Source organism: Branchiostoma floridae, chromosome 15 (genome assembly GCF_000003815.2).
Source record: "Branchiostoma floridae strain S238N-H82 chromosome 15, Bfl_VNyyK, whole genome shotgun sequence".
NCBI classification, from domain to species: Eukaryota; Metazoa; Chordata; class Leptocardii; order Amphioxiformes; family Branchiostomatidae; genus Branchiostoma; species Branchiostoma floridae.
The window spans coordinates 17,110,953-17,124,900 of NC_049993.1; the positions used below are offsets into that span (position 1 = coordinate 17,110,953).

Consider the following 13,948-nt stretch of genomic DNA (forward strand, 5'->3'; position numbering starts at 1 on the left):
TGCTTGGTATATTTCATTTAAAAAAACTACCCAGGCCTTCGTCTAGTATTTCTTAAACATTTGTTTTCTTTTTATAACTACTTACAGGAGGGACCCAATTGCAGGACTTTAAGTCGGTTGGCCGCAGCACGTCTGCTCGGAACGAGGGTCTCCATCTGCAGCACGGCAGCTCTGTTCACGTGACCGTGGTGGCCTCCAACGCCGCGGAACTGAGGACTGTGGTGTACTCAGAACCTGCCGTAGTGGACCTGACTCCTCCGGTCATCAGTAACATACAGGTGAGACCACAATTCAGAACCTGCCGTGGTGGACCTGACTCCTCCGGTCATCAGTAACATACAGGTGAGACCACAATTCAGAACCTGCCGTGGTGGACCTGACTCCTCCGGTCATCAGTAACATACAGGTGAGACCACAATTCAGAACCTGCCGTGGTGGACCTGACTCCTCCGGTCATCAGTAACATACAGGTGAGACCACAATTCAGAACCTGCCGTGGTGGACCTGACTCCTCCGGTCATCAGTAACATACAGGTGAGACCACAATTCAGAACCTGCCGTAGTGGACCTGACTCCTCCGGTCATCAGGAACATACAGGTGAGACCACATTTCAGAACCTGACGCCTCCGGTCATCAGTAACATACAAGTGAGACTACATTTCAGAATCTGTCGTGGTGGGCTTTGCATTTCAAACTTGAGTTCCATCTTGACAAAATGTTGTTTGTCGTGGGTATAACTATAAAATATTCATGTTCTGTTTTGTCGTTAAAGGATGGTGTTAAAGATGACGACATTAGTTACCAAACCAATGAAACATTTGCTGCAAGCTGGGAAGTTTCAGACAAGGAGAGCGGCGTGAGTTGGTGTGAGTGGGGGCAAGGTAGATTCTGTTACACGATATACAGCCAATAATAGTTAGTAAACTCTTTGGCATTGCTCATTATGTTGGCATATACACAACCGAGCAAGCATCGTTATGTTGTTACTATCAATAATTATAGAGCTTTTTTACTAAAACTGTTTTTCATACCCGATTCTTTAAAAGATTTTATGCTCTGGCGTGTCACTCTGACTTATTTTGTGCATAGAACATCCCTTCCCCACAGCTATGTTAGAATAGAATAGAATAGAATAGAATAGAATAAGAAGAAATCGAATAGAGTTATAGAATTAAATATAGAAAGGAACAGAAACAAATCTGTTGTAACATACTTTGCTAATTTCATTTCCCTAGGTCTCAGTCCAGGTTCAGCAGAGATCTCACATTACCAGCCCACGGACAGTTTGTCATCCTCATCCAAGAACCTGACAGGCCTGATCCACCACGGCCAGACGGTCTACACCACCGTGCGGTGCCACAACCAGGCCGGGCTGGAGTCGCAGACCGTCACAGACGGGGTAACTCTCGTCACCAGCCCGCCCGACAGCACGGCTGCCGAGCTCCGTGTGACGTCCCCGTCACAGACTACCTTCCCTGCCGAGTACAGGTACCAGAGTTCGGCGGAACAACTTCGCTTCTTCTGGGAAGGATTTAGTGACAAAGCCGGAATAGATCATTATGAGGTACAGTACTGCTGTTGTCCTCATTTCTTGCTGTTTATATCAATACCTTGTATAGAAGGTTTTCAACGAGTAAGTTGGCAATCTATTCTCCTATGTAGACCTACTAGAATAAACCTACAGAGTAAACAAATGTCTTTCCAAGTCGTCCTAAATCAATTGTGTTCCTAACGTCTTTTCCATATGCCCAGATTTCCATCAGTGGCCCTAACAACTACACCCACACATGGCTGTCTGCCGGAGGTAACGGGGAGACGTCAGCCACGCTGTCCGGCCTGGGACTGCAGTCACACCAGACAATACTGTTATACCACTCCGGTCCATACATGTTCTTACTGCATATTTTTCATACATGTATCCCCAGATTTCCATCAGCGGACCCAACAACTACACCCACACTTGGCTGTCCGCCGGATATAACGGAGAGACGTCCGCCACGCTGTCCGGCCTGGGGCTGGAGTCACACCAGACGTACTCAGTCTTCTGTCGGGCCGTCAACATGGGCGGACTGGTCAGCAACGCGATCTGGACTAACGTTACCATAGAGACGGAGCAGCCGATGATCAACGGTTTGTTTCTACTCATCTTTTTACAGATTGATAATAGGTGATTTGACGTAAGCGTGAAATACTGTTAAGGCTACCATTTATATTATTGCCACTTGATATCATTGTGTTTATCGTATTTCCTACTTAATCTATTGTTATGTTCAGGTTTTTCAGTTGTCAGCCAATGGCAGCCTCCAGACATCCTGCATCTTGATTGGACGGGAAACTTCTTCAGCCAATCAGCGCTCGTTTACGAGGTTTCCTTGGGAACCGTCAGAGGAGGAAGTGACGTCATGCAGTGGATGGAAACCACGGAAACGACCATGACTGTAACGGGGGTGGACCACAGCAGGGCACATTACGTCATCATCACTGCTGTCAACAGAGCTGGGCTCTACGTGTCGCAAGTGCACAGACTGGCAGTTTGAAGTTATAGAATGCTGTAACCATGAAAATGGGCTGAAACTCAGTGAGGATCTATTCTCACTGCCCATCACAATGATCTGCTCAGGCAATAATTATTAGCAAACAAAGAGTGACTGCATATCTAATATTATTTGTTTTCATTAATCATTTCTACATTTTGATGGAGGTTGGTGGTGCTATGGGATCGGTCAATTGGATGTGTTTGAGATTTTCCATGCATACAACTTTATTTCCATATATTTGGAACTATTTGAAATGAGTAGATCCAGTGTATATTTTACTTGATCCATCTGATACTTGTTGTTCTTTTGCACCTATATTTTACTTTTCCTACAGCGGCTTAAGCTATTTGAGTAGATGTTGATAGTATGATAACACGTAAAGAGGGCCACCGAAAAGGAAATTCGTGCGACATTTCATGTCTACGTAGTGTCTAATTCCTGACGGAACTTATGTTGTGACTAACCAGGTTGTGTTTGTTAGATTAGACTATGGTTTTTGACAAGAACTACATGTAGATAGGAGACGCGTAGTACACTTTATCCTTCAGGGCGCGATACATTTGTTTATGCTACCATGTACAACAGACTATACACACCTTTTAAATATCTAAACACTATGTATTGGGAAAATTCTGTAACTTCGTCTACACATGCTGTAAGAAGATAGAAGGAGCAGGTATGAGTATAGCTTTTCTATTATCTCCGTAGCTTACTGTATTCAGCCCTAATGGCATGAATATGCAATAAACTTCATTGCTATTGTTATTCATAAGTTGGATTAAACGCGCCAACATAATTGTCATTGCGAATCAAACAGACAAATATTGCGGTTGAGATATTTATATATATTTTTACAGCTGGTGGACTCTGGTTTTTATGCAATAATATTTTTTTTATCAGGCAGCATTTTCAATCAATGATCGTTGATGGAGTCGAAAATTGTCTTTATCCTAATTACCGAATTTGCACACGTTTTAAAAACGGCTGTCTTTGTCCGCGTTGTTGATCTTCATGCAGATAATACGATAGCATACGATAGTATCAAAAGCTGGCAGAGGAATGAAGTCGATGTATGAGTGTATATAGCTACTGGAGGATCAATTTGGAGATTAGATTGCCCCAAGTTTTTTCCGAAATAATCGAACGTTTGCAAACCATTTTCCCAACTTTCCACTCCATTGTTAAAACACATTTTATTTAGTCTGTGTATTTTTGTCAACCCTTGGCACAATATATTTCTTTACTGTTGAAGTCTTGTACAAAATATTCAATGGCATTAATCAATCAATAGATAGTTTTACAGCTTACATATCAGAATCTAATGATAAAAGTCTTTTGTTTTCATTCTTCATCTTTACAAATACTAGACGACCATAAACATATACATCATTAAATAATCTTTTGAAACAACATAGTGATATTTACATTATCCTTTATGGTGCAAATTTTCAAAAAGATCATCGCATGTCCCAAAGAGAACCTAGCTGCAACACTGCCCTCATTGGAGCAAAAGTAAATATAAAACCTACAATCGTGCTGTACACACAACACTATCTACACAAAGCAACCAATGGTATCGAGCTACCACCTTGGTGCTACACTTTACAAGAATACTCACAACATGGCATGATTAGAAGTCCAAACATAACAGAGCAATCACTGTGATAGTTATATTGCCCAAGCAGATGTCGGTGTGGAAGATAGTAGAGCTTTTTTATTGCCAGACTCCTCTGGCAGTTGGGGTTATCGGCTGTCAGAATGCGTTAAATCTTCCACCACGACATCTGCGTGGGAACTGTTGTGAAATAGCGTTCTTTGCCAGCTTGTAGCATATCCTTTAAAAATAAGATAATCCCATTTTGATAGACTTAATCTTTGGTGATACATCTAGGGCGAAGCCTTGAATGATACTTTGCTCCTTGAGTTGTGTTTTCTTAGGTTGGAATCACGTCATAGCTATTATGTAGCAGACTATTGCTGGATTCCAGACTATCATTTTCTCCATCTCCTGCTACCGATAGACGTAGGCAGGTTAGTGTTTCTGGAATAAATCTTGGGCCTCTCCTCTTAATCATTTAATGATGTCACGATATCAGCCTGCTGCCTATAGTCCACATTGTTAGCCTCCATAGCAGGCTCTCTGGGGCCTTTTTGGCTCATTTTGGACCATTGGCCCAGCGACCCAGTATAAAAAATGTATTTATGAGCCAAAAAAGTATTCATGAGCCAAAAAAAAAGACAGAAAAGGCCCCAGAGAGCCTGCTGTAGAGGCTATCACATTGTCACAATCTGAACAAAGTCAAAGTCTACTCTTAATTGTAACCAATAGATTTTCAGTCCATGTTTCTGTTCCGGTGTTAAACTGCCAGTCTGTGCACTTGTGACACGTAGAGCCCAGCTCTGTTGACAGCGGTGATTATGACGTAATGTGCCCTGCTGTGGTCCACCCCCGTCACTGTCATGGCCGTTTCCGTGGTTTCCATCCACTGCATGACGTCACTTCCTCCTCGGACGGTTCCCAAGGAAACCTCGTAAATGAGCGCTGATTGGCTGAGGAAGTTGCCCGTCCAATCAAGATGCAGGATGTCTGGAGGCTGCCATTGGCTGACAACTGAAGACCCTAAATGGGACAAATCATATATTGGCTTATATAATTACATTGTACTTACGAGTACTTTTTATACTAAAGCAGTTGGACATTAGATGTACACAAAAACATCTAAAACGACATCAGTAAGTAGTGATATAAATGATATAACAGCCTGCTAATAAGCCTGCTTACTCTTTTCCAGTCTGAGGGAGATAAATTTCATACAAGATTGTTCGTTTTGTAGCTTCCCTCCCACGACCACGTATGTCATCAGCGGCTACTCTGTAAGCAGAGGTTAGGCTCCGGCTGGTTTTGGACTTTATGGTTTTCATATTGTCGACAAGCTTAGCACCTGGAACTTTCTCACGCTCAAACTATGTATTATAAATAGATGGGGAGACACGAACCGTTGACTAGCGGCTGTTCCGTCTCTATGGTAACGTTAGTCCAGACCGCGTTGCTGACCAGCCCTCCCATGTTGACGGCCCGACAGAAGACGGAATACGTCTGGTGTGACTCCAGCCCCAGGCCGGACAGCGTGGCCGACGTCTCCCCGTTATCTCCGGCAGCCAGCCATGTGTGAGTGTAGTTGTTAGGGCCACTGATGGAAATCTGGGGATATGAAAAATATGCAGTGATATGTAACAATGGCGCTAAGAACAAGTATGGACTGGTGTGGTATTAAGTATTGTCTGGTGTGACTCCAGCCCCAGGCCGGACAGCGTGGCCGACGTCTCCCCGTTATCTCCGGCAGACAGCCACGTGTGCGTGTAGTTGTTAGGGCCGCTGATGGAAATCTGGGGATATGGTAAAATTTGTAAGGGCGCAATCGTCGTGCGATTTTGATGCCATAGGATTTTCAAGCAGGTTGTGACATTACTAACCACCGGTTCTTGATCCAAAACAGCATTTTGTATCCCAAGACAGTTGAATTTTGCAGGAGACGTACATTTTTGTCCCCCATATGTCCGAAGTTAGCGATCGTACGAAGTAAAAACTAGAGTGGTACAAAGTATATGTTACAAAATAAACAAATCAAACTACCTTGTAAATGCAAAACAGCCTGGTAGATCCATAATCATAGGAATATCTATCAATACATTTCTTCCATCTATCTATCTACGAATGTAACAAAATCCGTGTGATGACGTAAAAGAAAACTTGTCTCCTAAACTGATAAATGTCATTCTTTTCTGGAAATTGAAATGTTGACATACTGACATGTTTATTAATTCTTTCTCAAGAGCCATTAGCAGCCAATCTTAAAGGTATCAGCAATATCAGTACAGTACCTCATAGTGGTCAATTCCGGCCTCATCGCTAAATCCTTCCCAGAAGAAGCGAAGTTGTTCCGCCGCACTCTGGTACCTGTCCTCTGCAGGGAAGGGAGTTTGGGACGGGGACGCCACACGGAGCGCGGCAGCCGTGCTGTCGGGCGGGCTGGTGACGAGAGTCGCCCCGTCTGTGACGGCCTGGGACTCCAGCCCCGCCTGGTTGTGGCACCGCACGGTGGTGTAGACCGTCTGTCCGTGGTAGATCAGACCTGTCAGGTTCTTTGATGAGGATGAGAAGCTATCGGTGGACTGGAAGTGCGAGATCTCTGTCGAACCTGGGCTTAGACCTAGGGGGAAATTGGAAATGTAAAAGAATTGTTTTTGTTTTTTAATTTCATTCTATTCTATTCCATTATATTATATCATATATTACCATAGCTATGTACAGTGGAAGGATAATTCTATACGCACGGATAGCGAATAACCGGTGCAATGGCCTAGTGGGTAGAGTGTTCGCCTTGCATTCGGAAGGTCGTGAGTTCGATCCCGGCCGAGTCATACCAAAGACTATAAAAATGGTACATGCTGCTTTCTCTGCTTAGCACTCAGCATTCGGGAAAGAGTATGGAAGTTGAACACACACCACTACCAGTGGACTAGCCCCCTGCTGTAGTGATTGCGTTGTGTGTGGCCCAGGGCTAACGAAACAGAGATGGGCACCGCCCTATGCGCCAGAAATGGGCACCGCCCTTGGCGCGGGAAGGGTTTAACTTTTAACGGATAGCGAGTCAAAGTAATAAGGGATGGAGGGTACTGTCAGTGACAAAGTTCTAAAATAAATTTAGTAACAGTAACACTAGCCCTGAAGGGTACATACAATAACATCAAAATGAGCTATCACTTGAAGATTACGCGATTGCAGACTATTATTGGTTATAGATCGTGTAACAGAATTTACCTTGCCCCCACTCACACCAGCTCACACCGCTCTCCTTGTCTGAAACTTCCCAGCTGGCAGCAAATGTTTCCGTGCTCTGGTAGTCTACGTCATCAGGCTCAACTCCATCCTAGAACGATGAAAAGGAAGATTTACCAACGTTTTAAAGTGAAACCTCTTATAAGTGACATTTCAGGTGGCCGTAACTAGAGTGTAGGAATCATTTTGTGTTTATCGGTAAGTTGCAATATCATCCATTGGCTTAGTTAGTTATTAGAGAGCGTGGTGATCTCTGTATCAAAATATAAGTTACAGTTCAGATATACAGGACTCGAATGCTACAGGAAAAAACAGCATTTGCGCCATTAACATGTTAAACGTTCCCTTCGTGAAAATAAACAAGCCCACTACTACCAAAGGCTACTAATACAGTGACAATGTACTACAACTACTACTACTACTGAGCACACTGCTACTGCTACCACTGCTACCACTTTTAATACTTCCCATCTACTACTGCTTCTGCTACTACTAATTTACTACAGTTATTACCCCTGTGACTTATAACTCACCTGCATGTTACTGATGACCGGGGGAGTCGGGTTCTGAAATATGGTCTCACCTGTATGTTACTGATAACCGGGGAAGTCGGGTTCTGACATGTGGTCTCACCTGTATGTTACTGATGACTGGGGGAGTTAGGTTCTGAAATGTGGTCTCACATGTATGTTACTGATGACCGGAGGAGTCAGGTTCTGACATGTGGTCTCACCTGTATGTTCCTGATGACCGGAGGAGTCAGGTTCTGAAATGTGGTCTCACATGTATGTTACTGATGACCGGAGGAGTCAGGTTCTGACATGTGGTCTCACCTGTATGTTCCTGATGACCGGGGGAGTCAGGTTCTGACATATGCATATGGTCTCACCTGTATGTTCACTTCGTAGGTCCACTACGGCAGGTTCTGAAATGTGGTCACATGTTACTGATGACCGGAGGAGAAATGTGGTCTCACCTGTATGTTACTGATGACCGGGGGAGTCAGGTTCTGAAATGTGGTCTCACCTGTATGTTACTGATGACCGGAGGAGTCAGGTTCTGAAATGTGGTCTCACATGTATGTTACTGATGACCGGGGGAGTCAGGTTCTGAAATGTGGTCTCACCTGTATGTTACTGATGACCGGAGGAGTCAGGTCCACCACGGCAGGTACTGAGTACACCACAGTCCTCAGCTCCGCGGCATTGGTGGCCACCACGGTGACGTGAACAGAACTGCCGTGCTGCAGATGTAAATTTTCGTTCCTTCCAGACGTGCTACGCCCCACCGACGTAAAGCCCTGGAGCTGGGTTCCTCCTTCAGTTACAAAAAAGGCAAGAAAAAAAGCTTGTGAAAAATACAAGATAAAAATAAATAAAAATAAATCTTTTAAATATACATAAATACACCTATCAAACATGAAGTTTACGTTGCTTTTTTTTTCAAATCATAGTTATTGCCCCATCTTTGAAGATTGATTACCATTTTGAGGGAAGTAATTGCCTTTTTCTTAAAGTCTGACTACCAACTATTAAAAATAAGAACAAAACAGTGGAAGGCAGAGAACGAGAATATCATTGGAAGTATACAATCCATAAACACACTTATAAAAAACACACATCACTTTGTTAAGAATGTGCCATAAGATACCTTTCACTGTGCCAATAGCCCATTCGTACTTGACAATCGGGCTCTCCAGATCCTCCAGGTTCCAGCTCGCCTGCACCACGTGCCAGTCCGCCGCCGTGCTGGTGTGCACGTGTACCAGTCCTGAGGCGCTCTCTCCGTCCGACTCTCGCTGAGTACTGACGTTCACGAGCCGTACACTGACCTGGTCTAGCGCCATTCCGGCCCTACCGACGGACCTGAACGTGATGTCAGACTCAGAACCGGTCGCTGTGAAATAATAGATGTGCTGGTGCCAGTTTTGAGCTACTTCGTCGCTTGAACCGCTGCCGTCGAACGTACCGAATCGTTGGTATAACTTGAACGTCTTGTGCAGACCTGGTGCTGACACCTTCCCTTCTTGGGACTGAAGGGGAAGGGACAGTTTCTCCACGTGTCTGGCGTGGAAGGTGAGTTGGTACTTGTGACCGGGCTGAGTCGGTACCGTCTGTGAGATGCTACCGTGTAGATGTAGATACTTTTGTCCATCTTTGGTAGCAAATCCGGACGCAGCTACAGCTTCAGCTGTACCTATGATTGAAAGGTTTATATCATTGGAAGAGTAATTATCATTGCATCCTCCTTTAAAAATGCTCAAAGCTATACGTTAAGGTGGGCTCCCACTGCACTCGCGTCACGCTTGCGTCGCTTGGGGGTTCGACAACGCAGACGTAACCCCGCGGCACCTATAGGTGACGCGAGCGAACCTAGAGGTGACACAAGCAAACCTAGAGGTGACACAAGCAAGCGCGACGTTTTTTTGGAAGTTAAAAAATAACGCAAGTGGCAAGATGCCCCAAGAGTGACCCAAGGGTGACACAACAGTGACCCAAGAGAACACTACAGTGAAACAACAGTGACGCCAACATGCCTTCAACAGTATCAAGGTTATATTTTGTCTATTTTGCACCAAGTATCAAAAGTAAACATCATTTTATTATTGAAAAGCTATATTGGATACATTTTGGATATCATTTTACAACAGTGACCCAAGAGTAACACAACAGAGACACAACAGTGACACAACAGTGACGCCAACATGCCTTCAACAGTATCACGGTTATATTTTGTCTATTTCCTATTAAAACGTAGGAAATATCAAGATTTTTCATTTGTGAAATATGCAAATTAACACACAACATTACACATACTTGTTGCAAAAAACATAAGCGATGGAGTCAAATCTGGTATATGGTTCGTGTCCATTCATTTGGGTTACTTCTTTTACTGTAAAAGTCTTTCAAGGTTATCATATAACATAAGTAACATTAATAAGCATAAGCATCATCACAAGGGAAATTATTTCATTATAAATCTCATTGTTAGGCATTTTCATCATTATACAGTGATTTTTCATACATTGACAACGCTGCGACTTCCGATAACCTGTCAATTTAGTCTAGAAACGCAACAGTGACGCATGTCAGTGGGAGCGCAACAGAAAATCGGCGAAAATAACACAACAGTGACACAATGAACGAACCCCGAAGCGACGCAATCGTGACGCGAGTGCAGTGGGAGCCCACCTTTAGCATTGTTCCAAATACGATTATCAGTTTGGGGTTAACAGTGACTTCAAAAATGCTAGAAATAAGTCTATGGTCTTTTCCGCAGTGCAATGAAAACTGTCAGTAAGTGAAATGCTGTACCAAAGATTAACAAATTAACTGAATTTGAAACTTTGACAATCAATTGTTTGGGTTTTACAAACTGCTTCAGAAATAATCATCTTCTCTATTCATAATCAATGACTGGTTACCTGATACATTCAACACTGAACTACCTGCTCCAAGGGCCTGCGCAAAAGAAGGGCTATGAAATAGATTAGATTTGTTTGAACGAGAGCTTATTTCACCTATATTATACGATACATGTATAATATGTAAATATGTGATGTGAATAGTTACCTGATACATTCCAATCTGCTACTCCAAGAGCCTGCTCAAAAGAAGGGTTGTTGACCAGGTTCGGACCGAAGTTGAGCTTCTCGACAGGAACAGGCGGAGTAGAGTCTACAGTGATGCCGTTTGAGGACACCGGTGATGATCGCAGACCCGCGGCGTCCACAGCTGTCACTGTCGAGTAGTATTTGGTACCTGTTGCCATGGACACAGTTATACATTATGAGAGGCATTTTCTAAGTATTAAATTTTCACATGTGTACTGACCGCTCAACAGACTTCAAGGAAATAGTAATAGTAGACTGGCGGTCACTACAGACAGGGTTCCTAAAGCTTGGGTCGGGTTAGCCTGTGTTTACACAATCTCTAATAGTGGCAACTGTAAGGCTGGCCACTAGGAGCGCGATTTCATTCAGGTTTGGGTTGGTCAATGGGACAAATGGCAGAGATAGCAGACAAACAACGAAGGGAGGCAGTCCAAAATCTGACTTACCTGATATTAAAGCCTGTGTGAGCTTGTCAGAAGCAGAAATCTGGACGCCGACGTCTCTACAAGATAAAATGTCCTCCGCTCCAGGAGAGGACCCCACACACCAGACGTAATGGTGTATGTAAGACTCCAGGTCTGAGAAGCCGTGCCACGTGGCCCACACGGAGAGACTATCGTTCTGGTAGTCAGCGTCGTGCAGACCGAGACCGTCGTACACCGTGCCTTCTGTAGGTGCGATGGTGTCCACCTGTGTGAAAATACAGAAAAAGCAGTTGTTAACCAAAAGGGACAATCAGGGCCCCAAACTAGGTCTGACATTAATATACACCTCAGAAAGCAAGGTATACGTACAAACAGTGTTAAGTAAGTTTCAGAGCAGTTCCGAAAGAAGTTGTTCATTTCTACTCACACCAAACTACATAGATGGGGCATTTGCAATGATGGAGTTAAAATGATCTTCACTACAACATAACCACATGAATGACATGATGAAACGCCATACCCAACAAACTTCTCAAAACCATGCAAGAATATGTAGGCAAACTGAAAGCAGATGTATCTTGTCAAGTGTATTTTACTTACTTACTTAGATTTTTTGCCGGGGCGCCGCAGGCGCCCGGCTTTGTCCCCGGTTTAATGGTTCGTCCTTGGATGGGTCTGCTATGGTCGCAAAATGTACCGTGCGTTTTTACGACAATTCTCAGCCCTTCTCAGCCCTTCAAATAAACGCAATGTACCGTGCGTTTTTACGACAATTCTCAGCCCTTCTTAGCCCTTCAAATAAACGTTGTAAGAATACTGTTTATCCATGACCTCTACTCGTACAGAAAACATTGCAGCGCTCATTAGCAAAGTCTAGGAAAGGAAAATGTTTCTTGATTTGCAGTAAAACACTGGTCATGTAACATTTGAGGAGTTGTCGTTAAATCGCACGGTTCATTTTGCGATAGCGTTGACGGGTCCGGGTATTTAGCGGAATAACCCGGAATAACCCGGAATAACCCGGAATAACCTTAATAAAGGATGAAAGCTACCGAAATACAGTGTGCTTTGATAAGTTAAGATCGCAGAATGCAATATTTTGGCATAAAATAATGTATATATGGCCATGGGAACAAGAAATATTACGGTTATTCCGGGTTATTCCGGGTCATTTCGGGTTATTCCGGTAAATACCCTCACGGGCGTTGACGGTGCGGAGGAGGTGAGATTTTTATCGTACAGAAATTGGTACAGTTTGTAAAGTTATCTTTCTGGAATTCGGATGTATTAAAATATAACATTACATTCTAAGGCGTAGTGTCATGTGAGTAAAATGAGCACGACATTTGACGAAAGATTTTGTGGAGGGTATACAGTCAAGTTTATTGTGCAACGATTGGAACAGTTTACGTGCGGGTGGGAGGGGGGCGTGCGTCTATATATGCAGCTGCAGGAGGTCCTGCAGGACATTTTCGATCGTAAGAGTAACGTACAATTTGAAAAGATAGTGATCATGAATTCGGACACATTGAAACATATTTCCAAGGAACGGTATATAGTTTTTTTAGTAAAACCAGTGTGTGGGGATTGACGAGAATTTAGATAGTTTAATGGTGCACTGTGCTTGAGCCGATGCGAGGCATTATGCAGGGCATTTTTGATTGTAAAAATATCGTACAAGTTGAAAAGATGGATCGGATTCTAATACATTAAAACATACATTTCCAAAGAATAGTAGAAAACAACGGATTGTAGCTAACTGTTAAACAATCAGCAAAGCAGTTGGCAAGATGTCACACCTGAACTTTTGTAGATTTTTGCTTTTTGTTGGTACTAGTAAGATGTTATGTGATCAAGACAATATTTTCTTTCTGTTTCAGTGACGCCTTAGACTGTTCTCTGCTATATATACAAGTGACACAGTAATATACAGAAACTTACAGCTAGCAAAAGTCTGTACTCAATAAGATTTTACACAGTACACATTTATACTTCTTCTGCTGAAATCTACGCATTACATTTTGCATCCAACCAAAGAGGTTTGAAAGAGAGTCCTTGATCCAACCAAATTAGACCTTGAGACCTATTAACAGATCATTGATCACTGTGCATTTTGCACATACCAGACTCAATCGTGCCACTGAGCACTGCATTTTGCACACACCAGACCAATTGTGCCACTGAGCACTGTGCATTTTGCACACACCAGACCTATCGTGCCATTGAGCACTGTGCATTTTGCACACACCAGACCTATCGTGCCATTGAGCACTGTGCATTTTGCACACACCAGACCAATCGTGCCATTGAGCACTGTGCATTTTGCACACACCAGACCAATCGTGCCATTGAGCACTGTGCATTTTGCACACACCAGACTCAATCGTGCCACTGAGCACTGTGCATTGTGCAAATAAAGTCAAGCAAAGAACACATATATTGTGAACAATGTGTGAATCTATTTTATCGGGAAAATACCACCAAGGTGACATCATTTTCAGTGGAGATAATAGAGGCAAACAATGCACGCAA

General features: G+C 43.4%; 3 protein-coding genes across 3 annotated transcripts; 1 reads left to right on the forward strand and 2 right to left on the reverse strand.

Annotated features, from left to right (window-relative positions):
- The first annotated feature begins 1,899 nt into the window (after positions 1-1,899).
- Positions 1,900-2,548, forward strand: LOC118431341. The gene is made up of 2 exons (XM_035842461.1): positions 1,900-2,131; positions 2,276-2,548. The coding sequence occupies exons 1-2, from the start codon at positions 1,915-1,917 to the stop codon at positions 2,536-2,538; spliced, it is 480 nt and encodes a 159-aa protein (XP_035698354.1). The 5' UTR covers positions 1,900-1,914; the 3' UTR covers positions 2,539-2,548.
- Positions 2,549-3,712: 1,164 nt separating this feature from the next.
- LOC118431346 lies at positions 3,713-5,757 on the reverse strand. Its single transcript, XM_035842465.1, has 2 exons — positions 5,536-5,757; positions 3,713-5,158 (listed from the first exon to the last, which is right to left on the reverse strand). Exons 1-2 carry the CDS (start codon positions 5,603-5,605, stop codon positions 4,896-4,898), a joined length of 333 nt encoding a protein of 110 aa, XP_035698358.1. The 5' UTR covers positions 5,606-5,757; the 3' UTR covers positions 3,713-4,895.
- A 651-nt stretch (positions 5,758-6,408) lies between these two features.
- LOC118431572 lies at positions 6,409-11,149 on the reverse strand. The gene is made up of 5 exons (XM_035842813.1): positions 10,951-11,149; positions 9,029-9,574; positions 8,505-8,695; positions 7,361-7,469; positions 6,409-6,749 (listed from the first exon to the last, which is right to left on the reverse strand). The coding sequence occupies exons 1-5, from the start codon at positions 11,147-11,149 to the stop codon at positions 6,409-6,411; spliced, it is 1,386 nt and encodes a 461-aa protein (XP_035698706.1).
- Between the last annotated feature and the right edge of the window lie 2,799 nt (positions 11,150-13,948).

Excerpts from the sequence above, each read along its gene's own strand:
- LOC118431341 (XM_035842461.1), top strand. The coding sequence starts at position 1,915 with ATGTATCCCCAGATTTCCATCAGCGGACCCAACAACTACACCCACACT. Across the intron at positions 2,132-2,275 it reads GGAGCAGCCGATGATCAACG|GTTTTTCAGTTGTCAGCCAA; the intron begins GTTTGTTTCTAC and ends TGTTATGTTCAG.
- LOC118431346 (XM_035842465.1), bottom strand. The coding sequence starts at position 5,605 with ATGGGAGGGCTGGTCAGCAACGCGGTCTGGACTAACGTTACCATAGAG. Across the intron at positions 5,159-5,535 it reads GGAACAGCCGCTAGTCAACG|GGTCTTCAGTTGTCAGCCAA; the intron begins GTTCGTGTCTCC and ends TGTCCCATTTAG.
- LOC118431572 (XM_035842813.1), bottom strand. The coding sequence starts at position 11,149 with ATGGCAACAGGTACCAAATACTACTCGACAGTGACAGCTGTGGACGCC. Across the intron at positions 9,575-10,950 it reads AGCAGATTGGAATGTATCAG|GTACAGCTGAAGCTGTAGCT; the intron begins GTAACTATTCAC and ends TTTCAATCATAG. Across the intron at positions 6,750-7,360 it reads CTGGTGTGAGTGGGGGCAAG|GTCTAAGCCCAGGTTCGACA; the intron begins GTAAATTCTGTT and ends ATTTCCCCCTAG.